Genomic DNA, 26742 nt, shown 5'->3' with positions numbered 1-26742 from the left:
GGCAGCATGGTCACCTGCTGGTTTGACTTAAATCAGTTGTTGCAGCTGAATATAGCTTCTTGGACTACTGTCCCAAGGAAGTACCGCACCAGACTTCCTGCATCAGGCAGCTGCAAATGCTGCTCTTGATCTTTGGGGAAAATCCTCTCTCTCTCTCTCTCTCTCTCTCTCTCTCTCTCTCTTCGGGTTTTTGTTTTGTTTTTGTTTTTTTGCCAGGGAGCATGTGGTACTAAGCATATTGTGCTGTTCCCTGGTCCAGAACATTAGTGATATCAGCCTCACAGCTGGGCTTTGACATCCCATTGCAAAGCAGAAGGCTATGGGTGTGAATCTATCCTCTGTATTTTATTTATTTTTATTTATAAACGACCAGGAAACTCCCATGCTATGTGCTGGGCACCTTCCCATAACTTAGTCAACAATTTACAGCAGCAAACAATAGACTGTTCTATCCCCCCACCCACCTCTGTGTGCACACACAATATAATTAAGAAATGCCCATCTATACGCACAGTGGAAAAAACACTAATTTCTAAACATCTCATAGTAACCCTGACAGCAGATCCCTCTGACAGTTCTCGCTCCAACTGCCCTAAGAGGAAAGTTGGGTTTAAAGTATGGCTAGAAGGATAACAAGGGTAGACTTTGGTGGACCTAGTGGGTAGCATGTCCTATAGGTGAGGGAAATTCACAGACAGACCAGCAGCTTCTTCTTTTTGATAATGGGGGAATTCCAGCTGGAGAACCTTCTCTGATCGCAACGGAGTAAGCATGGTACAGAGAGGGAGTTGGCCTCTCAGCCTGATTCCCAAACGACTTAGGGCTTGAAAGGTCGCCCTGGATTTCTCCCTCCCCAGGCAGTCACAGACAGTTCCTTGCAGTTCCTGAGTGCCATGTGCTCTTGGCATGAAACTCCACTCACCAAGAAAGCTATTGTGATCTGCACCAATTTCAGTTTCTGAGTGCTCTAGAGGTGTAGCCATGTGCATGTAGCAGATTAATCTATGCTTACGGTGACAAAGATTAAGTAAAACAAAGTCAGCATCTAAAAGAAATGGTTGCACTCACCTCACCATATGTATGGAAAGAGACTCTTGGTCATGACTGCTACCTTCAAACAGCAAACTACAGTACAGACCCGTTTACGCGCAAATCTGTTTAACGTGCGGTAGCTCCATGCCTCCCAGTGCTACCTATTTAACATGCGAGACTTGTTAACACGCGGTACAGGAACTTGCTATGTAGCGCTACAGATTTGCTCACTTAACTCACTGACACAGAAATCGACAGGAAGTGCGGAGTGGAAACACGTTGTACGTCTTTACCGATATTGGTAAAGACGTATCACGCACGCTTAGTTATTGTCAGGCTAGAGAGATATATAATATATAGTAGTTGTTATAGTAATGTATATACTACATTAGAAAATTTTAACCGTAGGCCTAATATAATGGCAGAGGGCAAGCGTCAGCATTTCTACACTGTAGAAGAAAAGCTAGCTGCAATAGATCTAGTAAATAGCGGAGAAACCCAGACCAAAGTTTCAAAAGATATTGGGATTGCTAAATCTACTCTCCGAGGATGGCTAAAAAATGAATCTAAACTGAATGGCTTTGAACAAAATATCGATTCTGCCACGGGGCTTAAGTGAAAACTTTTGTGCTATTCAGCAAAACCCACAGTAGACAAAGTCATGCGCATGGGGTTTGCTCAGGAAAGGCTGAAAGGAATGCCGGTAAGTGGGCCAATTCTTCAAGCCCAAGCGACAAAATATGGAAATTTAACAGGGGATGAATTATTCCAAGCCAGCAAGGGGTTTATAAGTCATTTTAAAAAGCATCATGGCATAGCGCAGGTATCGATTTCTGGAGAAAGCCAATCAGCCGATGAATCGGCCCCAAACGCTTTTCATCTGTGGCAAATGACAGGCTTCACAAGAAAGAAAAAAAATGCGAGCCAGAAAGAGCAGAAAATGACGGCGGTTTTTTCTAAGTGAATCATAGACACTTTTTTCAGGACGGCCCTCTTAACCCGCGGTCCGTTAACACGCGGTCGTGACGGCTTGACTCCTGACATCCGCGCGTAAATGGGTCTGTACTGTAATGCCAGTTGCACTCTCTCATGTAATGCCTGATGTAATGCCTATCACATCTTCTAGTTGCTTCACCGTACTTACCAGCATTACCTCTGTCTGACTTGGACTGAACCTTAGCCTCTCCGCAGTCCCATTATAAAGACACTGTTACCCATGTCCCATTATAAATATCCTGCATTGTGAAGATCGAACACTACAACTTTCTACTAAGATCAACTACTGAGTGGAAAAAAACATTTATATTCCAGTCCTGTTTTCATAATAGTGAGGTTTATTGTATTGTACTAATATGGTATTGTAATGTATATGTTTTCCTTTAATTTCAGGAATAATGATTAATATATTTAATTCATCAATTGATGGAATTCTCATCAATATAATTCTCAATGGCAGATACGTTAAATGTCGATGATTGATATGATGCCGTTAATTACTGAATGACTTGTACATCTGCCATCTCTCTTGTATGTATGTATTAATGTTAAGGCATTAATTTTTTTATTTCAATAAGAAAATAATGAAATGTAAGAACAATTAAGGCCCTGATTCTACAAACACACTGAAGGACATGTGTAACCCATGTGAATAATTTCATGGCTTCAATGGGAAATGTTTTTAGGATTCTCCTCTGGCCTAAAATTTTTAAAAAATAAATACATTTTCAACTTGACTCCAATTCATGACTTTAGTGGATCTGTTGTGTTTGGCATGATTTCTAATAACACTCTTTTGTATTTTATATGCATTTTATAAATAAATTGTCATTAAAATGATATTTAAGCTTATTTTTGTGCCTATTTTTCATTGTTTAAATCAGTTTGTCTCTCTTTTTAAGGCAATTTCCAACAACTCCCTTAGATGAACAATATGCTCATTTACAGAGATTATAATTGATTTTTGGCCCTGTTTTTAATACTTTGCACTGTAAACGGCATCCCAGTGGATAATAATCATTATACAGATGTTTGAGAGCTCCTTCCTGCAGAGTATGATAATTGAAGTCTATAAAGTGTCATGAAACTGCACATTGTTTCTAATTAGTACAAAGCAGTTCCTCTTATGTTCAGCATCATTTTACTGGCCGTCTTGCCTTCATTATTTTACCAGCTGGCTTCTAGATCATGTTAGTTATTCAAGAGACATATAGAAAAATGTGAGATTTTCAGTGTGGTTTGTAATGTCTTGTTTTCCTTTACTAAATATTGCCAGTTTAAAAAACCATGTGTTTTGGTGCTGAATCTCTGTAACTGTCAGGTTCCAACTCACCAGGCACTGTGGCATACTTCAAAGGGACTGTTGTGTGAACTCAGTGTTAGTATAATACGTTTCTTTTTCACGTGATAGGTTTCTACTTTAATGATTCTCATTCATCTGCTCTCTGAAAAAAAATGACCTTTTTAGGAACTCCTTGGAGTCGGATTTTTATGACAGAGCAATCCCCAGCTGGAAATGCGGCGCACCTGGAACCAGCAGGAGGATGAGTTTCAAACAGTGAGCAGGTGAAAATGTGCTGTCCATTGGAATAGGCTCAGATCTCTGTGCAAATTAAACAGGAGGAGCCCAGTTTTATTGTCTTCTTCAGCTTCATTGTGTGAAGCATGTGCAGTTAGAATCTGACTTTGGCCTATTTCTCAGAGCCTGACTGTGCCCCCAAAATCTTACTTCTTCCATGCAGCATGGGCAGATCAGCCAAGTGCACAGCAATGTGTTCCCACTTTCCAGAGCTCTTCAGGGATCGAGAGACCTGCTGTTGTGGAGGAGTTTGGAAGTGGGCAGGATGGTGGAGGAGTAGGGCCTGCATGATCTCCAAAGCAAATACCAGAGGAAAGTGACCTGAAGAAGAGCTGTGTGTGAGCTCAAAAGCTTGACTCTGTCACCAACAGAAGTTGGTCCAATAAAAGATATTACCTCACCCACCTTGTCTCTCTCAAATCCTGGCTCCAACATGGCTCCAACAACACTGTACAGAGGAAAGTAAAGGTAGATAGTCTCTCTGCAGGGACCCTGAAGACAGATATGGGCTGACTTTGAGAAAGAGAGAACATGTGTTTCCCTGCCCTGCACCTAGCCTTTGGGTGAGTCTCAGTGCAGTGCATTCACAGTTTGGCCCAATGTGTTGATTTACTTATCCCTCTGCTTACACCTGACCAGGATTTCTCATTGATTCTCTAAGGGCAGGATTACCTCCCTGGGGCAGTTAAAATGCAGGAGCTTCTGCCTTCCTAGGACAATGGAAGCAGCTACAGTTTTCTCTGTTGGGAAGGTTACTGCCTTAATGAAGAAGGAGGCTATATTCTAAACCAGTGATTCTCTTTTTAGAGATTCCAGAGTCAGCTTTTTTAAAAAATAGATAACGTATTTCAGAAGTTCTGATGACGCTATATCATGCTATTGGTTTTAAGTGATTGTTACAAAGAGGAAGGGTAGTCTTGTGGCTAAAAGGATTTAGGAAATCTGGGTTCAATTCCTGCCTCTGCTGCAGAATTCCTGTGTGATTTTTGAGCAAATAATCTCTGTGTGCCTCAGTTCCCCATCAGTATATCATTTCTTCCATCATTTTTTGGTCTTGTCTCTTTGAGTCATGGACTATCTATTACTGTGTTTGTACAATAGAATCCGGGGAGGGGGGGGGCTTTAGAATTCTAGATCCACTGTAATGTAAATAGTGAGTCCCTCCCCTCACTGGTTTTAGTGGGGAGTTGCATTTAAGAATCAGTGACCTATTACTGATGGGATGGGAAGAGGGCAAGATGATCCTTGAAGGCGCAACCTCCAGCAAAGGAGAAACCCTCGTTCTTCTCACCTGCATCAGCTGCCAGCCTCTTTCCATTACATGCTGGGTTTGGGATACAATCCAAACGTCAGGTACATACCAAACTGGATATCAGAAATTTAGGTTGTATAATAGAGTTAGTGCTCAAACTAGTCTCTAGCACTGTAGTATTTTAGACCAGTGGTTCTCAAAGCCGGTCCGCCGCTTGTTCAGGGAAAGCCCCTGGCGGGCTGGACCGGTTTGTTTACCTGCCGCATCTGCAGGTTCGGCCAATTGCGGCTCCCATGGGCCGCAGTTCACCACTCCAGGCCAATGGGGGCTGTGGGAAGGGCGACCAGCACGTCCCTCGGCCCGCACCGCTTTCTGCAGCCCCAAATGGCCTGGAGCGGCGAACCGCGACCAATGGGAGCTGCGATCGGCCGAACCTGCGGATGTGGCAGGTAAACAAACCAGCCTGGCCTGCTAGGGGCTTTCCCTGAACAAGCGGCGGACTGGCTTTGAAAACCACTGTTTTAGACCACTCAAGCTACCATGTTGCAACAACGCTACTCTGTACTGTGGGGAATGCAGTAGTCGTTATGGGACAGGTTTTTTAAAACCCAATATTGATTGCAGGTCAAATCATTGAGGATGCATAAAAGAGCACGTGTACGTCTAACTACCTGATTGCGCATACAGATCAGGGGTTACATGTCTAAATGTTATTGATGTGGCTTGCAATTATGTGTGCCTGCAACTAATTGCAGCCCTCAAAAGCAGCTCTCCAAGCACATAGCTCCAGTATTTGTGGACCTGGGGGTGGTGCAGGACCTGCAGGTTTGGGAGGCCATCACCATGACCCTAGAAGCCCCTCCTACCTGAAGGGATGTCTCTGAGAAAATTCTGAGGTGATTCTCAGGCAGGTTTTTCTATAGGAAGCAGATCTGGACAATTTGCATTTTCTGACTTGCTTTTAACTTTCCATCCTTAATGTTGTAGTAATGGAGGTTTTTGCATTTAATTTCTTTTCAAATATTGTTAGTATTTAAATGGTATGAGGCTCTGAAATTCATATCTCCTAACTGAATGTGGAAGAGAACAGATGAGTTCCCACCTTTGATGCTGCTATTGTTTGGCTGGAAACAGTCTTCTGCAAGGCTGCGTTAACAGGGCAGTAGCATACATGTATGCTGCTAGATTCTAGTACAAGAGGCCAGGTGAAATCACAACCTGCCCCACCAGCCAACAGTGCTGCTGCTGTTTTAGACTGTGTCCTGCATTGTACTGTTTGCATTTGCATTGTGTTCTGATTTAGTAACACTAGATGATTGCTGTCCATTGAGACTAATACAAAATGTGATGTGTATTTCTGAGGCTATATATAGTTTTTGAGGTTTCATTACAAAACACAGGCTAGGACTGATGCATTGTATTTGAATTAGCATGTTCTTTGAATTGTTATTTATCACTAATTAAAGGAACATAACGTATTCAGATACAATGAGCCAGGTTCATCATTGTACCTGGTAGAGGGCTCAATCCACCAAGGTGCTGAGCTGTCTACCCTTGAAGCAGCAAAGCACTTAAGCAGATGTTTAACATTAAGCATGAGTGGTCCCTTCAAGGTCAATTGGGTGACTTACATGCTTGAAGTTAAGCAAAAGCTTAAGCAGTTTGTTGGATTAGCTCACAATGCTCTAAGCACCTTTTAGGATTGAGCTAATACACGAGTGTAAAGTGGATGTAAGTCACCACCAAATTATTACTTTTGTGCTATATGCACTCACTGGCACTTTCTTTACATTAGTGTAAATAACTACAGGGCAATGATGTATCAGGCCAATGCATCAATTCTATAAATAGTCTATCTGTGTTTGGTAATGACACTTTGAAAAACACAAGCACTGTTCATTCTCATATCAGCCTATTTACTGAAACAGACTTCCTTGCCTCTGAGTATTCTACTGATATTCATGCCCTGTTATGATGTCCTCAGGTCACATTACGTAAACTGGATCAACATGAAGGCAGTTTGATTTAAGCAATGGGAGTTAATTAGTTATCTTTATTTATATATACAAATAATGCTTTTGTTTTTAATTTTCTCAAAACAGCTACCCACACCACCTGGATTATTCTGAAAGATCACAACTATTGATTTCAAAAGCTGTTAAGGAAGGATGTAATGTCTTGTGATATGTAGGATACTCATCAAAGTAGTATCAGGCACTGCCCAAAGTCCAACAGCCATATAATCTTGTGACAGACCCAGAGGCAAATTCAGAGCTGTCAGCTCAACTGCCTTTGGAGCTTGCCAAACAAACAGATGCTAACACTAGATGAGTGTCTAACACAGCTTGGCATCAAGCTCCTGTGACAGGCAACAAGCCCCATGTTATGACCTTAGCTGCTGACCCGCTGCTGGAAATCACAGAGGAGAAAATAGGGAAGGATGAATTGTTCTAATTGTTATTTAAAATAGAAAAATCGATTACTTGCCAATTTATCCATCTGGAAGCCTGGGATATATATGTGGGGGATGGGGGGGGGAAGAATATACACCATTTTATATGATAATTTACTTTAAATTAAATTTTTAAAAAACCAATAATAAAATGGCATCTGAAGGTTATATGCAGATGGCTCTCTAAGTTGAATATTTGATTTAAAAAAACCCCCATCAAGTACTTCTTGCTGTTTGCAAAAGCCAGTATTCCACCCTCTGTTTCATAAAGAACAAAAATGTGCTTTTTACTTGGACCAGAAAATTAGCAATGACATGTATGTTTTGACTGCCTTTCCCAAACTATTTATCTTCCATGGCACTTATCTTCATGTGCTTGGATGTGTAGAGATGAAAGGACGGTAAAAGAATACTTCAGATTCTGTTCATATTCCTGCTAATCATGTTGGGCCAGATCCAGTGCTCACTGAAGTAAGGGACCATTAGTTTCAATGGGTTTTGGATCAGTTAACTCAGCTTGGATTTTGTTTTTAGATAATAGATATAAAATACAGCTGGTTTTGGCCACTTCACTTCTTCTAAATACAGGGTCTGATTCTTATCTCACTTGTACCAGTGTAAATCATGAGCAAATCCACTGTTTTAAAACTGTTGAGAGTTTGGAATCAGGCCTAGGAGTGTTTGGGAGCCTCCTCAAAATGTGAGCGGCATGATGGGGTGGAGTAAGTTTTGTTTGTGAAATGAGGAAAAATTGCACACCCTCTGTGCTAGAAATGAAAAATGTGCTAAACTGTTGATATTTGACCAGATGTCCCATTTTTATAGGGACAGTCCCTTTTGGGGGGACTTTTTCTTATATAGGCACCTATTACCCTCCACCCCCTGTCCCGTTTTTTCACAGTTGCTATCTGGTCACTGTATTTGTGCATAAAGTAAGTGTTCTGAACAAAGTCTCCAGTATTCAGTCTCACGTACAATATCCCCTCCGGTTTACATGGCATCATCAGGACTGAAGGCCAAAGCAATGCATTGTTTCTGCTGTGCTTGTAGCGCAGGCTGCAGCAAACCCACACAATTGTACTCCCCACCTTCTGCACACCGAGGAAGAAAACTCCAGCCAGAGTCCCCACAGCAGAGCACAGAGTTGGAAATTTGGCAAACCAGGGCTGTGTCCAGTTGGTCCATGCACAGCAATGATCCACATGGCTCACATTCAATATAGCAGACTGTGTCTGATGCTTCCCCCATCACCACTCCATATTGAGCTGGAGCTGCTCAGTTGTCCTGGCCCTTCTATTTTGGGGCTTATGATCCTATCGTGTAGATCCATCCCGAATAAGTACAACCCATTTGCATGGGCTGTGTTTGCCCTTTTTCTGCATTGGGTCTGTCATGTTATTAATGTGCCCTGTTCATTGGGGGTCCCAAATCAGCAAAACATTCGAACATGAGCTTGAACTGAAATTAATGAGGCTTAAACATATGCTTAATGTAAAGCACATGCTTAAATGCTTTGCTGAATAGAGCTGGTTTGCTGAGCCATGGTCTGTACTGTTTGTCTTTCAGTGTTTTTATAATCGAGACTCAGTGTGTAGCCTTGCACAAATCACTTGACCTGTCTGTTCATTTCCCCCTGTGTAATATGGAAATAGTAACACAGGGTGTTGGGAAGATTAATACAGTATTGTGTGTATAAAAAAACCCAAAAAACCTTGAACATGAAAACTGGTTAGTGCTAAATATGATTGTTTTGTGTTACTTGTAAAAACAATGTGTCTGTCTGAAATGTTTACATGATTATTTCTCCTGCGCCCCTAGCTCGTAATTGCTCAGTTTAAAAACATTTTTTTTTAAAGTTCAGAACTAGCTGACAGTCAAATCCTGTTAATGTTTATGTTTCATACATAGGAAATATCCATTCTGAACATTTTTGTTTGGTATAGGATTTTAAATTTTAGATGACTTTTCAGTGCTCCTTGTATATATTTAAAATGAAAAAGTTCCCTTTAAGGTCCTAATAATCTTTTTCTTTTTATGTTTGAATTGCAATAGCCCTTTTCACAAAATTGATGCTTGCTGAACGCAGACTGTCACTGTATTTATTCTGTGAAGCTAAGAAGAAAACGATAAGACTAGTCTATTCTGAAAGACGGATTTTAATAGATTAAGTCCTTTCAGGTTTTGGCGTTTGTTTGCTCTGAAATGAGAGGGTACCTGCAAGGGCTCTCCATGATCCCATTCAGGCATTGTTCCCTAACATTTTTTAACACATGGCAGCATCACTTTTAATCAGTCTGCTACTGGCTGCCAGGCTCTGTGGCTCCTCAGTGTGAAATTAATAGGGGGGGGTTGAAAGCTCACAGCACAGGCAGGGTTTATCCAATGAGCATCAGTTTATACCCTGTGCAGGAAGCCATAAATACATGATGTGATGCCCATGGCAAGTTTTGCCTTCTTGCACCTTATGGTTACTTGGTAATGGGAAAGGACTGACACGGGTTTTGAAATTTCCATAGCATTTGAGCAGGGTGTTTTAAGCCTGTTGTTGAATCCTGATCTTTCACAATTAAAGATGGTCTTTTGCCAACAAACACTGAGAAATAAATGTCCAGCTGTATATTTCATACATCAGCAAGGAATAATTTGCATAGCATATGTTGTACAATATTTATTATACAGAACTATTTGTGTGTGTTCAGTACCGATATTTCTGTTGATAGTTTCAGACTAAAATATTTATGAAACTTGGAGATTGTATTTCTGGTCTTAAAAATTAAGTATCTAGAATAACCATCAAGTAATATTATTGAACAGTTTAAAATCACCTGAGATGAAGGGCTTTCTAGCAAATCAGCTAATCCATTTCCATCAATGATAATGAAGTAGTTCGGGGGTTCTCAAACTTAATTCCACCGCAACTCCCTTCTGACAACAAAAATTACTGTACAACCCCAGGAGGGGAGACCGAAGCCTGAACCCATGCTGGGCAGGGGGTGGGGGACAAAACCAAAGGGCTTCAGCCCCAGGTAGGGGACCTATAACCTGATCCCTGACACCCAGGGCTGATGCCCACGGGTTTTGGCTTCAGTCTTGGGTGGGGGGCTCCAGCCGTAGGCCCCAGCAAGTATAACACCAGCCCTGGTGACCCCCATCAAAATGGGGTCACAGCCCACTTTAGGGTCCTGACCCACAGTTTGAGAACTGCTGAAGTAGTTAATGAAAAAGGTAAAGGAAAAGGGAATGTAGCATATTCTTTACCAATTCAGATAGTTTTTTATACACAAAGATCAGAGCTTAATAGTATCAAGTAATAAAGAGATACTGGGTTCAGTAGGACCAATAATTAAGAGTCATCCATGCAAGGATCTCAAGGTGCTTTAAAAATTAACAAATTAAGCCTTAAAAAACCCTACTGAGCTAAGGAAACTATTTTATAGGCAAGGAAAGTGAGGCACTTATGGCAAAAATTTTAAGATGTGGCCACTAATTTTGGGGTCTGAACTTTTGGGTATTCAATTTGAAACAATAGTGGCCTGAACCTGCACTGTTAAAATTAGTTGAAGCTTTTCCATTAACTTCAATGGGCACAGGATCAGGCCCCTACAGTTTCATTTTTAGAGGTTTGGGATCCCCACAACTCCCAGTATTACAGACACTGGTTAGTTGCTCAGCACCTCTGAAATCAGGCCATTGGTGTTTTAAACTGGACATGAAAATCAGTGCAACTTTAAAAAATGTAGACCGTATCAACTTGTTTTCACATTGGAAGCCTTTCCCAGCGCTCAGAATAGAATCCAGATCTCCTAATTTGTAGGCCTGTGCGTTAGCTGAAAGACCATCTTTCCCCCATTGACTTTGCTCCAAGACTTGTTCTAGTTGCTTAATTCTATCTGTCAAATAGTCCCTACATTATGGTTAGTTTGTAGATTTTAAATTTATTAAATGTTGTAAATATTCTTTAAAAAATCACAACGCAAAGAGATACTTATAGTTACGTTATGGGTTTTGCACAGTAAATCAGGTAGGGACAATTTATTTTAAAAAAACTAATAATTGTGGCCATTAATGACAGCCTTTAACCCCCTGTTTAGGATAGGATCCCTATTTGGGTGAGCACATGAGCATTTGTTGAAGTGTTGTCTGGTATAGACCTGGGATTAAGCACACGCTAAAGTGTTTTCCTGTGCTGGCCTTGGACACTTAATGACATGTTTGTGCAGCCAGGAGCAGGGTTGACTAGAATGAGCAGCACCCAGCATCATACACTAGTCCAAGCTGTGTCATGGGTTGAAACCTTATAGTGTTCCTTGCTCTGGGCAAGCTCAGCAGCTCTTCTCCCAGCTCCCTGCTAATCAAGTGGGAGCTGGCATTGCTCCTGCTGAGCAGCTGCAAAGTGCATAGCGCAACCAAAGCCCCAATCGGGATGTATGCAGTGTAGCTGCAGCTGTGTTGATCCAATAAAAGATATTACCTCACCCACCTTATTTCCCCAGGTAGGATTGTCAGGGGAAGAAACCCTGAGCAGTGCTGATGGACAGAGCTTACTTTTCCAGAGTGCTGTTCAGCATTTAAGGCCAAGTAGACCAGATTTCACCTCAGCAGTTTGTTACATTTAGGTAACACAGAACCATTTAGACTCAGAAACCACCTTGTCCTTGGATGAGAAAAAAAGTGCTGGATGGGACTGAATTAGACTGTTTAGATTTTGCCATGAATATGTTTGCTCATGCTAGCAACAGAGCCAGTCACAATATTAGTTAGGAACACAACCCCATCAAAGGGAGTGGATGCACTGACTCTTATCTAATGTGGATTCCATCCTCTTGTTGGTTGATGAGCCTGTTTCACCAATCCCTGAAACACTTAGGGTCATAGAATGCTACTGGTATTTGTATGGCAGTAGCAACCAGAGGCCCCAACTGAGATTGGGCCCTGTTGTGTTATGCACTGTACAAACACAATGAAAGACAGTCTCTGCCCCAAAGAGCTTACACTCCTAAAGCACAAGACTGACGGACGTTTGGAGGGAAAACGGAGGCATGGAGAGGTGAAGCGACTTCCTCAGTGGTGAGGTGTGAACACAGTCCAGATCTCCTGGGTCCCATGTACTCCCTGTCGATGAGAGTACACAGCCACAACAGTTTCAAGGGGGGAAATTCTGCCATTGTTAAAGAATGACCCTTCAGTTATTTAAAAAAATGAAGATTCACTTCAGCTTCAAACATTTGGTTTTTAAAATAATCTTTTCTAGAGTTTCTCAGGAACTTTTGAACTTTTAATGAAAAACAGAAAAAATAGCAACATTTTCTTTTTGCAAAAAATAACCAATTTATTTGAGCGTAAGCTTTCGTGAGCTACAGCTCACTTCATCGGATGCATACTGTGGAAAGTACAGAAGATCTTTTTATACACACAAACCATGAAAAAATGGGTGTTTACCACTACAAAAGGTTTTCTCTCCCCCCACCCCACTCTCCTGCTGGTAATAGCTTATCTAAAGTGATCACTCTCCTTACAATGTGTATGATAATCAAAGTTTCAGAGTAACAGCCGTGTTAGTCTGTATTCGCAAAAAGAAAAGGAGGACTTGTGGCACTTTAGAGACTAACCAATTTATTTGAGCATAAGCTTTCATGAGCTACAGCTCACTTCATCGGATGCATCCGATGAAGTGAGCTGTAGCTCACGAAAGCTTATGCTCAAATAAATTGGTTAGTCTCTAAGGTGCCACAAGTACTCTTTTTCTTTTTATGATAATCAAGTTGGGCCATTTCCAGCACAAATCCAGGTTTTCTCCCCCCTGCCCCACAAACCCACTCTCCTGTTGGTAATAGCTTATCTAAAGTGATCACTCTTCTTACAATGTGTATGATAATCAAGGTGGGCCATTTCCAGCACAAATCCAGGGTTTAACAAGAACGTCGGGGGGAGGGGGGGGCAGGGGGTAGGAAAAAACAAGGGGAAATAGGTTACCTTGCATAATGACTTAGCCACTCCCAGTCTCTATTCAAGCCTAAGTTAATTGTATCCAATTTGCAAATGAATTCCAATTCAACAGTCTCTTGCTGGAGTCTGGTTTTGAAGTTTTTTTGTTGTAATATCACAACTTTCATGTCTGTAATCACGTGACCAGAGAGATTGAAGTGTTCTCCGACTGGTTTATGAATGTTATAATTCTTGACATCTGATTTGTGTCCATTTATTCTTTTACGTAGAGACTGTCCAGTTTGACCAATGTACATGGCAGAGGGGCATTGCTGGCACATGATGGCATATATCACATTGGTGGATGTGCAGGTGAACGAGCCTCTGAAAGTGTGGCTGATGTTATTAGGCCCTGTGATGGTGTCCCCTGAATAGATATGTGGGCAAAGTTGGCAACGGGCTTTGTTGCAAGGATAGGTTCCTGGGTTAGTGGTTCTGTTGTGTGGTATGTGGTTGCTGGTGAGTATTTGCTTCAGGTTGGGGGGCTGTCTGTAGGCAAGGACTGGCCTGTCTCCCAGATTGTGTCATGATCTTATTAGGTCTCACAAGCCAAGTTTACAACAGGTCAATACTTGGATCAAAGACGTCCTAGGAGATCCTTGCTGCTACAGAAAATGAAGTTGGTGATTCAGTAGATGACACTCTTGCCCTCTGAGTCAGCACTGAATCAATACCTTAGTATATTGTTAGGGACAGTGTAATGCTGAAAGTGCTGTCTTTTGGATGAGGCATGAGTCAGAGGTATCCTGACTTGTTCTGATAAATACAGATCCCACAGCATTTTTTGTAATAATAGTGATGTTAATTCTAGTATTCTGGCCCACTCCAAATCCAGTAATTGACCATCCAGATTTCCCCTGCAATTTCAACTGGATATAATATTTTTTTCCATTCTCTTCCCTAAACTGTTGCATGATATTGGGGTTTGCTCTTAAAAAAGCTGCCACGTTTCATCCAAGAGGTTGCATTTTCAGAGTGGGTGAAGTGATTCTAAAATGTCCCTTACTTGCCTTGTGTTCTAAGGAACAGTCAAAATTTGAAAATGTTTCTGTGTTACCATAGAGATGGAAAATATCCTGAGGTTTTTAGTCAGTTATGGGGAGTTTGTCTGACAAAGGTAAGAGCTGAATAAAAATGAGTAAGGCCATTAGGATTTGGACCACAGAATGGATGACATGGGGACAATAATATTCATCTAAGGTATAATAATCAAAATGTTATGGAGGTACATGATGTGTAGATTAATATTGTGTATAAACTACGTATTTTGATCTGTGTCTTTTCTGTATTACTTAAATCAAGAAACCTGAAAAGGTGTGAAACCAAACCAGCCCTAGAGAGAGACACTGGACAGTAAATTATGAATGTGGATAAAAGGCCAATGTGATTTTGATCTGCATGTGCAGAGATGCCATCACAGAACACTGAGGTTATAGTCACTCCCATGACAGATCTCGAGAGACTGCTCCTGGAACACTGCAATTATTTCTGCTTACATGAATATTGGAAAGGTTCTAACAAACCTGAGGGAGCACAGAGAAGAGCAATGCAATGAGAGATCTGTCTGGCATTGATTTAAAAAAAACACAGAAAGAACTGGAGTACTTGTGGCAAATTTGTTAGTCTCTAAGGTGCCACAAGTACTCCTTTTCTTTTTGCGAATACAGACTAACACGGCTGCTACTCTGAAACCATTGAAAGAACTGAATATGTATAGCTAAGCAGCAGCTGTGGGGTAATGGCAGAATGGACTACAAGTTTTGAAAGATGTAAACACCAAAGTTGGAGAGGGATTAGTTAGAGAGGTGCAAAAGGGCATATGTAACTAGCAGTATTCGGATGAATTTAAGAAAGGAATACTTTAGGCTGGATCAGGAAAAACTTCTGACAGGGATTAGGCTGCAGCATAGTCTCCCAAGGAGTCCCCATTCACTTGATCATTTAATATTAGACAGAAGAAAGCACTAGATAGTATCCAGTATTGAATCCTGCCAAATTTGGCAAGGCGTGGAGTAGATGACCAAATATGGCTCTTCATCTCTAGTTTCGATTATTCTGTGCAGATTTAATTTAAAAACAACAGTATTTTGAGCCAAAATACTGTTGTTGTTTTTTAATCAAGTGAAGATATTCAGCTCTGCCACTTCAAAATATTTCTTCATGTGCCATTTCATATATAGTTTACAAAGCTGAGCTGGGGTTTACAGTCTGGTCAGAAGCAAATGCTGTGTGTCCCAATATATGCTCATGCAGTGCGGAAAGTGGTCAGACAAAAGTGTGTGTGTGGTTGTGGGCAGCGGCGTATTAACACCTAGGCCGACAAGGCCTAGGCCTAGGGTGGCAAATTTGCAGGGATGGCAAACTTACAATAAGTTTCAGAGTAGCAGCCGTGTTAGTCTGTATTCGCAAAAAGAAAAGGAGTACTTGTGGCACCTTAGAGACTAACCAATTTATTTGAGCATAAGCTTTCGTAAGCTACAGCTCACTTCATCGGCTGCATTCAGTGCTCATTTCATTGGATGCATTCAGTGGCACTGAATGCATCCGATGAAGTGAGCTGTAGCTTACGAAAGCTCATGCTCAAATAAATTGGTTAGTCTCTAAGGTACCACAAGTCCTCCTTTTCTTTTTGCGAAACTTATAATAGCAGCCAGAGGCTGCTTCCCCCGGTGCCAGTTTGCACCCTCCACCCCCGGCCCTGCCCCAGCTGCACCCCTTCCCCGCCCCCTCCCTGCCTCTATTGGACCCCTTCCCCAAATCCCCGCCTCGGCCCCCCCCCCTCTCCTGAGTGCGCCACATTCCCCCCTCTTCCCCCTTCCTTTGTGAACCTATTTCGCGCACAAGCACTGGCAGGGAGCGGGGAGAAGCAGGACCCGGCAGCGCGCTCATGGGAGGAGGTGGAGGCGGAGCGGAGGTGAGCTGGGGCGGGGAGCTGGGGGCAGGGGCAGCAATTATTTCAGGGCCTTGGAGCGGCAAAATCATTAATCCGCCACTGGTTGTGGGGAGGGTTTATCATTGTCTGCAGAAATGAAAGTGACATTACATTTGCCTATCCCCAGCCCTTATCAATTCTGCCCCCTTCTCTGTTCTGTCCTCCCAACCCCCCCCCATAAATTAATTGTGACCCTGCCCCCTCTGCCTCACCTCTGTTCCTTCTGCCCATCCTCTCCCAGGCCTGTGGGGGAGGCTGTAACAGGGTCCCCTCCCACCTTACAGACTGGGCGGAGTAACTCCAGAGATTCTTCTTTCCTCCTCCCCTCTTCCCAAGGAGTTGCTGGAGGGGGAGAGAAGCAAAGGAGTTGACATGTTGCTCACAGAAGAGGGTGTGGAGGAGGAAGTGGAGCCGCTCTGATCTGCTGGGCTCTTGTTGCTCTCCATCCTCTCTCATGAGAACAGATTTGGCTCCTGAGGTGTGGAGGGGGAGAGCTCTGCGTGCTTCCTCGAGCAGACTTGATGGCTGCTATGGCCCAGGAGGTAAGCGAATGCACTCTCAGTGACCTGGCTTGAATCATAGAAGATTAGGGTTGGAAGAGACCTCAGGAGGTCACCTAGTCCAATCCCCTGTTCAGAGCAGGACCAACACCAACTAAATCATCCCAGCCAGGGCTTTGTCAAGCTGGGCCTTAAAAACCTCTAGGATGGAGATTCCACCACCTCCTAGGTAACCCATTCCAGTGCTTCACCACCCTCCTAGTGAAATAGTTTTTCCTAATATCCAACCTAGACCTCCGCCACTTCAACTTGAGTCCATTGCTGCTACTTCTGTCATCTGCCACAACTGAGAACAGCCTAGCTCCAATCCTCTTTGGAACCCCCCCCCCCCTTCAGGTAGTTGAAGGCTGCTGTCAAATCCCCCCTCACTCTTCTGTAGACTAAATAAGCCCAGTTCCCTCAGCCTCTCCTCATAAGCCATGTGCTCCAGCCCCCTAATCATTTTTGTTGTCCTCCGCTGGACTCTGTCCAATTTGTCCACATCCTTTCTGTAGTGGGGGGCCCAAAATTGGACACAATACTCCAGATGTGGCCTCACCAGTGCCGAATAGAAGGGAATAATCACTTCCCTTGATCTGCTGACAGTGCTCCTACTAATGCAGCCCAATATGCCGTTAGCCTTCTTGGCAACAAGGGCACACTGTGGACTCATAAGGGCACATTGTTGACTCATGTGCAACTTGAGTTGTACAGATTTTATTTCCTGAGTCTACAACCTATTGCAGCCTGGCGCACTTTCAGCACTGTGCAGAGGACATAATGCATCCAACAGAAGCAGTGGATTCTGCTGAGCCCTTTCATTTCCCAGACAGATTCTTACATTGAAAATGTTCCAGCATTGGCAGCATTTTGCCCTTAGTTTTAGGAAACACATTAGACACACTTAGAGTTCTCTACTTCTTGGCCTAAGGATATTTTTCCTACACAGATGCCCATATTAACGGAATACAATTAATTCCCTGCCCTTTCGACTCCTCCCAGGATTAGTGAGTAGCCACACATTTTATACAACTGAAGATAAGTGATACACTTGTGGTCCCATCCTGAAGTCTATGAAATACTGACACATACATACATCCACTCAAGTGGAAAGATCATATTAGAGCCTATCATATATCCTGTTTTCAAAAATCCTATATTTAGTGTTTATTTTTAAATAAACTTTCTGTTTCTCAGTAATAGGACAAGGTTTTCTTTTTACATTAGTAATGGTATACCTCCCCTGACCTTCCCCTAGCTTTTGGTAGCTCACGGGGAAAGCTACTGGCAGTAGAGGCTTTCTGAAATTCGGGGCTGGATTAGTAAAAGAATAATGGGAACAGATGTTTTTAATTCATAAAGTGCATCAAATAAATGTAACTTCTACTTCTCATTTAGATACTTTTGAATTTTAGTGAATATCTTTAAGGTCAGATTTTCAAAAGAGCTGGTTACATATCCTAGTTACAGAGTAGCAAACGTGTTAGTCTGTATCCGCAAAAAGAACAGGAGTACTTGTGGCACCTTGGAGACTAACAAATTTATTTGAGCAAAAGCTTTTGTGGGCTACAGCTCACTTCATCGGATGCATGCAGTGAAAAATACAGTAGAACAATTTTATATACACAGAGAAGATGAAACAATCGGAGTTACCATACACACTATAACGAGAGCGATCAGTTAAGGTGAGCTATTACCAGCGGGAGAGAAAAAAAACTTTTTGTAATGATAATCAAGATGGGCCATTTCCAGCAGTTGACAAGAACTTGTGAGGAACAGTAGGTGGGAAAAATAAACATAGGGAAATAGTTTTACTTTGTGTAATGACACATCCATGGGGCCGGACGTGTTGCATCCAAGAGTGCTAAAGGAGTTGGCGGATGTGATTGCAGAGCCATTGGCCATTATCTTTGAAAACTCATGGTGATCGGGGGAGGTTTCTATGATGAGATAACTGGCTCTGTGGATGAGGGGAAAGCAGTGGACGTGTTGTTCCTTGACTTTAGCAAAGCTTTTGACACGGTCTCCCACAGTATTTTTGCCAGCAAGTTAAAGAAGTATGGGCTGGATGAATGGACTATAAGGTGGATAGAAAGCTGGCTAGATTGTCGGGCTCAACAGGTAAAGATTAATGGCTCCATGTCTCGTTGGCAGCCGGTATCAAGTGAAGTGCCCCGGGTCGGTCCTCGGGCCGGTTTTGTTCAATATTTTCATAAATGATCTGGAGGATGGTGTGGATTGCACCCTCAGCAAGTTTGCAGATGACACTAAACTGGGAGGAGTGGTAGATATGCTGGAGGGTAGGGATAGGATACAGAGGGCCCTAGACAAATTGGAGGATTGGGCCAAAAGAAATCTGATGAGGTTCAACAAGGACAAGTGCAGAGTCCTGCACTTCGGACGGAAGAATCCAATGCACCGCTACAGACTAGGGACCGAATGGCTCGGCAGCAGCTCTGTAGAAAAGGACCTCAGGGTTACAGTGGACGAGAAGTTGGATATGAGTCAACAGTGTGCCCTTGTTGCCAAGAAGGCCAATGGCATTTTGGGATGTATAAGTAGGGGCATTGCCAGCAGATCGAGGGACGTGATCATTCCCCTCTATTCGACATTGGTGAGGCCTCATCTGGAGTACTGTGTCCAGTTTTGGGCCCCACACTACAAGAAGGATGTGGAAAAATTGGAAAGAGTCCAGTGGAGGGCAACAAAAATGATTAGGGGACTGGAACACATGACTTATGAGGAGTCATGAGCTGAGGGAACTGGGGATGTTTAGTCTTCAGAAGAGAAGAATGAGGGGGGATTTGATAGCTGCTTTCAACTACCTGAAAGGGGGTTCCAAAGAGGATGGATCTAGACTATTCTCAGTGATAGCAGATAACAGGACAAGGAGTAATGGTCTGAAGTTGCAGTGGGAGAGATTTAGGTTGGATATTAGGAAAAACTTTTTCACTAGGAGGGTGGTGAAACACTGGAATGCGTTACCTAGGGAGGTGGTGGAATCTCCTTCCATAGAAAGTTTTAAGGTCAGGCTTGACAAAGCCCTGGGTGGGATGATTTAGTCGTGGATCGGTCCTGCTTGGAGCAGGGGGTTGGACTAGATGACCTCCTGAGGTCCCTTCCAACCGTGATATTCTATGATTCTATGATCCACTCCCAGTTTTTATTCAAGCCTAAGTTAATGGAGTACAGTTTGCAAATTAATTCCAATTCAGCAGTCTCTCATTGGAGTCTGTTTTTGAAGTTTTTTTGTTGTTATATTGTGACTTTTAGGTCTGTAATCAAGTGACCAGAGAGACTGAAGTGTTCTCCGACTGGTTTTTGAATGTTATAATTCTTGACGTCTGATTTGTGTCCATTTATTCTTTTACGTAAAGACTGTCTGGTTTGGCCAATGTACATGGCAGAGGGGCATTGCTGTCACATGATGGCATATATTATATTGGTAGATGTGCAGGTGAACGAGCCTCTGATAGTGTGGCTGACGTGATTAGGCCCTATGATGGTGTCCCCTGAATAGATATGTGGACACATTTTCTCAACAAGCTATGTTGCAAGGATAGGTTCCTGGGTTAGTGTTTTTGTTGTGTGGTGTGTGGTTGCTGGTGAGTATTTGCTTCAGGCTGGGGGGCTGTTTTGGGGGTCAGATTTTCAATAGGGCTCAGCTGTCAGTAACTCCCACTGTTCTCAATGTGAACTGATGGATGCTGAGCTGATTTGAAAATCTGGTTATTCCTTTAGGTGCCTAAATGGGAGCTGTTGAGTGCTAAGCACTTCTTAAAAATCTGTCCCATATCACTGAGGGTTGATAATTATAGTAAACCGAAACGTGTATGTGGGTAATATCCTATATGTTTGACTATAACTTGGTATATAGGATGGATCCCTAATTTACCATCACACTAGGCATTTTAATTTAAATTATGCTAATAGTGAGGATTAACTGCAGATTATGATTCTAACATTTATTTTCATGCAAGTGAAATAATTTGTTCTTCCTGCCTTCTAGCTCTTTTTCTCCCCTTTTATTTCAGCTCTACAGTGTTTTGTAAAATAGGCTGGGCTGCAGTTTTGATGACATTCACGTCACCTCAGAAAATTGTTCTGGGGTTCTATATTTAAAAAAACAAACCAAAACGGCTGTTTTAAACATTTCTCATGATATGTTTTTATGGTGTTGAAATGATCTTCCAAAAACTCTGCCCTGGAACAGACCATGTCTTGTAATGCACAGCGTGCAAAGGACATAAGGAGACTCGGTGCTGAATTTTTGCCTCTGTGGAGGGACTAGGCACTTGCACTCCTTGCACATGAGGACAGGGGGATTCCAGTGCTTCCAGGAGTGCTAAAAGCCTCATAGAGGGTGAGGAATATAATTTGTGACACAGAGCTGAGTCTGTAGCAAGAGACTCTATGTGCTACCTCTGCATTGCTAGCGACATTGTGCTCTTCCTGGTGCATAACCCCTCTACTCTCAAAATGCAGGCAGTGCCTTAAATCATGATCTCGCCTCTAGAAGTCTACAGTTGTTTCAGTTGTCAGATTTTAATGGCAGGCTGACTTTTAAATGGGTAGCTTGCTATTGCATTCCTCTATATATCTTTTGAGTCCCTAATTTCCTGTATTTTTATGGAGCCTTTGACATTTCTAATGGTTTGCCTTTTCTCACTTTTTCCTTACAGCTGATATTATTTCTACAGTTGAGTTCAATCACACTGGAGAACTACTGGCTACTGGGGACAAGGGAGGTCGGGTTGTTATATTCCAAAGGGAACCTGAGGTATGTTTGTTACTGCTTCCCATCGTAATTGCTTGCTAAGCTTTTTTTTTTACACTGCTGAGATCTAATAGATTTTTTGAATGCTATCAAGAATAACAAAAATGGAATGTTACTTATTTTGAGAAGGGTGGGAGGTAAGTGTCACCCATGGAGCATTCTGTTAATTGCTCTATTGTGGAGATCACAGATCTTGGCTGAGAAAACGGGGTGAAATCCTTGCCCTGTTGAAGTCAAGGGCAAAGTGGGACCAGAATGTCATCACCCAAGGTGTTTTGCCATAGGGATTGTGTGATAAAGGGGCCTCAGAAAAGAGTCTCATTCAAAAGTATGTTATTCTTTCAGCCTGTAATATTTAGGTTCAATTAGGTGAATAAAGGAAGATAAGAGTCTTAATTCTGAATTTCCCTGCTATTCCTAGTTGCTATCCAAGGCTAACAATTGAAGCACAGAAATTCTAAGTTAAGGAAAAGCTGTTTTTGTTTTTTGTCTCTTGTTTAGTCTGAAATTCAGTTAAGGTTCCATGAACAAGCTTAGCTCTGCATTTAGTAGCAACCACACCACACAGTCTATAACATCCCTCCTATGATATCTTTTGCTCTTCCTTTTCAAATTCTGTTCACCTTCCCTTGTATCATAACTATTGAATAAGTAGTGTCATACCCTGCCCGGTTTTATTCTGGAGAATGATGTGCACTGTCATCTCAACCAGTATTTGGCCAGTGGAGGGGGTTAGCCAGAAGACTTGGTTATATATGAGTACTTCAGTCTCAGATGCACACTGAGGGGGAGAATTGCAGTCTGTGTACTCTGTAGAGACAGGATGGATTGGACAGATTTGTATTTGGTGGCTTTGCTTGGTGGCTTATCAGGTAGATAGTGAAAGTTGGCTGGTGAATCTTGGCGTGATTCTCACCTATTTTACACCCACTTTACAGTCCCCTTACACTGCCAGAGAGTGTTCATGAGAATCAGACCTATGTTGCGGAAGGACTGTGAAGGTGTTGTGACTGTCCTGTAATAGGGACCTGCGAGGGGAGAGGACAGCTCTTTCTTTGGTTTGTACAGGAACGATGAGAAGTAAGGAGTGTACAGTAGGCTGATAAAAGGAGGATGGATTGGAGGAGGGTCTGTAGCTCCTCGCTGGAAGAATGTAGTTTGTACATTAGTATGGGGAAGTATGGATATTATCCTGGGGCACGTAGAAATGGAACACAGATAAATTACGGGGTGTGGCTAAACATTTCCAGGAATGCAGGGAATGATCAGAGTTAAGGCTGCTTGTGAAAATTAAATTCTGAATTCCCAGATTGTCACATGCAATTTTTTAATAACCACAACATTTTACTAAGATTTTTACTGAAGTAATTTCTCTTTTGCATTCCTAATGATCTTAACAAAGGCTTTTGTCTGGGTATTGAACCTCATTTTAATGCCCATGAAAAACTATTGTATTTGTCACAGTAAAGCAATCTGTCAACAGCATGTTTTAAACTTAAAATAAAATATTTTCTAGGATAGTTATATTTATGATGGCTACTAGCTTTTACCTCAGTCAGCTCAGAAGCTGGAGATAAAATACTGACATCATCAGACACTTTTTTTTTCTCCATGTTCTTCACAGAGTAAAAATGAGCCTTACAATCAGGGGGAGTACAATGTTTACAGCACGTTCCAGAGCCATGAGCCTGAATTTGATTATTTGAAGAGTTTGGAGATAGAGGAAAAAATTAACAAAATCAAGTGGCTACCACAGCAGAATGCAGCTCACTCCCTTCTGTCAACCAATGGTAAGATAGAAGAACCAGTACAGGAAGTATCAACATTCTGCTCTGGCCCATTCCAACCCAGCTAGTCTCTCTTGCACACTATTTCCCAATCTCATTTAAAATTAAATTTGCATTTCAATAGTTTCCAGTTTCAGAGTCTACTAAGAAAAATTGTTACATGGATTTTGATATTTACTATTTGTAAGTTTTATTCACATTCACAGATGAGGATTCCTATCTGAGTGTTCATGAGGCATTTAGGGATGGAGAACCGTGAAATTTTTCAGTGACCAAACAGAAAAATCATTTGTTCAGCCCCACGTAAGGAGCCATCTACTTTTGCTAGTAATATGCAGTTCTGTTTGGAAAAGCAACTATGCAAAAATGGGACCTTCGTACTCAATAACTATGCTATGTATGTGTATGCAGAACTATATCTGCTGACTTAAGTTAAAAAAAAGGGGGGGGGTGTTAATGCTTTTTACTCCTTTTAGCTCTTCAGAACCAATTCAGCTGAGAGAAAGATGGATTACATTTCCTTCTAATGCATTATCAACAGAATTGTTTACTAAGTTCCAAACAGTTACACTTGGGTTTGCACAAGAGAGACCTAGTGATACTGATCCTTCTTTGCAAAATATTTAGAACTCTTCAGATGAAAAGTGGCATATAAGAACTAACTAAGGGTTTTTAAAGGTGTCATTGTGGGAATAATCTGAAAGCATACAGTTGCACAAGTGTCACTGAGGAGATAATTTGACTTCCAGGACCTTCATTACCATTGATGATGCATGACATGGGTAAAAGCCAGCTTGATTCTCAGATGCCAGGTTGAGTTGACAGCACTCTGATGTAAAAAATGTTTTACTTGTAAAACTGAGCAAATTTAGAAATCACTGACAGATAATAAACATGGAATACCATAATGCCATCTTAGACAATTGCTTTTCAGAACAGAACTGCTCTTTAAGGCAAGGTCATTAATTCTAGTCAAGGTTTACAACAATAAAACAATATTCACAAATTAGAACATTAATGTCTAATAATTGATCAGTGGTTCTCAGTCTTCTTGCCTTGGGACTGGGTTTTTAATACATAAATCTTTTTTGTGTACCCTGACATAATACACAATTCTTGGTATTATATTAATTATTAAGGGCCAATGGGAGCTGCACTGATGCATCCAAAAGCAGAATATACCGTAGAATCATAGAATATCAGGGTTGGAAGGGACCTCAGGAGGTCATCTAGTCCAACCCCCTGCTCAAAGCAGGACCAATCCCCAATTTTTGCACCAGATCCCTAAATGGCCCCCTCAAGGATTGAACTCACAACGCTGGGTTTAGCAGGCTAATGCTCAAACCACTGAGCTATCCCCCCCATAGCAAGCATGAAAAATTGGGACTTTTTTTTCTTTTTTTTTTTTTGCAGGGAGATATAATTGTGTATATAAGACAAAGTCCCTAATATTGGGATGGTCCTGATTATATCAGGACATCTGGTCACCCTAAATGTGTCAGATGTTTATGCATGTGGAATGGTTTTACTATCTCTTTTCCTTTTGGCAGCTGACATGAAACAGATCTTTAAAAACTAGCTACAGTAAGGGCTAAATTTATCATTCACAAAAGAAACATGTCATTTGAAAGTTCATTTCTGTACATCTCCCTAGTCTCAAATATCGTTCCTTATTCAAACAAGTTTAACAAAAGAATCCTATTTTAATATAGGCAGAAGTTGATTCTCTGTTTTGGAAAGCAAACCCTGTTACTTCCATTCTGAAGTATTTTTTTAGAAACCTCGGGAAATACATGGGGCTCAGTCCTCGGCTCTACCGGGTTTAAACTTAGTATAAACTCTAAGTCACCTTCTTGCTTCCCCGATCGTGGGCTTGCTGGTGGGTTTTGAAATGAGCTGTCTCAGGGCTGCCCTAAGTTACCCTGGTTGCAGCCAGACACTCAGCCAGCCAAAGATTCGGCAAAATATTATGTGCTCTGCTCTGCCCCTTCCCAGCTCAGGCACAACCCTGACATGCCTCCTGTGAAGAGGAGAGTGGGGGGAATACAGGTGGCATAGTCCTGAATATGCGTGGTTTGGACACTCAAAGATACCTCTGTATTGGAGGAATTCTTCGCTGCCCCTTTAGGGCAGTTTCTCATTGCTTGGCACTGGCGTCACTGAGGACTGAGCCCATGGTATTTGTAGAGGATGGTTTAGTCGGTAGGGCAGCAACCTAGAATTCAGGAGACCTGGCTTCAGTTCCCTACTCTGCCACTCCTGTGTGACTTTGACAATGTTATTCCCTACCTCACAGAAGAGTTGCGAAGATACGTTTATGATTCTGAGGTGTTCGGGTACTTCAGAAGTGGGGGACATGTAAATACCTTAGATCAACAGTAATTGGTTATTGTTCAGACATTTTTTTTCTGAATCCAGTACTTGGAAGCAAAATTAATATAAAGCAGATCTAGAAAATTATGTTTAGAATCTAAAGCATGGTCAGAAAAGTGAGTGTGTAAAAATAGCATCTAATTATGCAGCAGATCTTCTCCCACAGAGCAAATTCTACCCACAGATACAGATGTGTAGCTCCCACTGAATTAAATGGAAGACACACCCATGGATTTGAGGTCTGAATTTGGTCCCACATGTCTTCCCATCATATTTGCTTCTAACAGAAACCAATTTTCAGTACAGCAAACCCTGCAGGGGCTACACAGCTATGGGAGAGGGAGTTGGATTCTTTCCAGTTTACACATCACAGCAAAATCATCAGCTAAGTTCTGATTGCAGCATCTTTATTAATGGAGACAGAAGGACCCCACTGTGACTTTCAGTCCCAGTGTGGGCTAGCAGTGCTTGCAGTCAGCAAAATTGAAGTTTGACTTGTAAACTGAGCTAATTAGATATTATAATAACAAATCATTGTGTTTCATTGATCATTCTTTGCACTATGGGGGCCAATTTCTAACTGAGTTACATCAAATAGCTCAGAATTTGGCCTATACAAAGCCATTCATCTGAGGATTTCAAATTGCTTTCCAGACACTAATTAATTTAAACTTCACAACACTCCTGAGACTGAATGAATATGGAACCTCACAATGTCATTTCTACAGTCTCTTTTCAAAGCATGTTGACTCTTTGAATATTTAAGGATGTTGCAAGTCCAGAGGGCATACACATGGAGAAGACAATCAGCAAATATGATCTATTTAACCATTAAACAAGCAAGTTTTCCTGCAAAAATTGATGTGCTAATCAATAGAGGTCAAATCCTACCATGAAAGAGATGCGTCTAATGTTGTTTCTTCTAATGGTGTGTATTGGCTTTAATAGTGAAAAGTGAAAGTTGGATTGATTGCATCATTACATTTTTAAAAACTTATGAATAGCATGGTAGTTGGACAGGAATTTTCATTGAACTGT

The 26742-nt window shown here is 41.8% G+C and overlaps 1 protein-coding gene across 4 annotated transcripts in view; it reads left to right on the top strand.

Moving 5' to 3' along the window:
* PPP2R2C (protein phosphatase 2 regulatory subunit Bgamma) overlaps window positions 1-26742 on the top strand; it is a 288985-nt gene that overhangs the window by 171255 nt on the left and 90988 nt on the right. For 3 of the 4 annotated variants that reach the window (XM_073342564.1, XM_073342566.1, XM_073342567.2), the window contains 2 exons: window positions 21450-21547; window positions 23169-23334. In XM_073342564.1, the coding sequence (XP_073198665.1) occupies window positions 21450-21547; window positions 23169-23334 (264 nt within the window). Of the gene's footprint in view, window positions 1-21449; window positions 21548-23168; window positions 23335-26742 lie in introns of those variants that run through there. The other variant, XM_073342570.1, reaches the window with a different exon arrangement.

The sequence above is a fragment of the Lepidochelys kempii genome, chromosome 4, assembly GCF_965140285.1.
Source record: "Lepidochelys kempii isolate rLepKem1 chromosome 4, rLepKem1.hap1, whole genome shotgun sequence".
NCBI lineage: Eukaryota > Metazoa > Chordata > Testudines > Cheloniidae > Lepidochelys > Lepidochelys kempii.
This window is presented reverse-complemented; position numbering and strand designations above follow the sequence as displayed.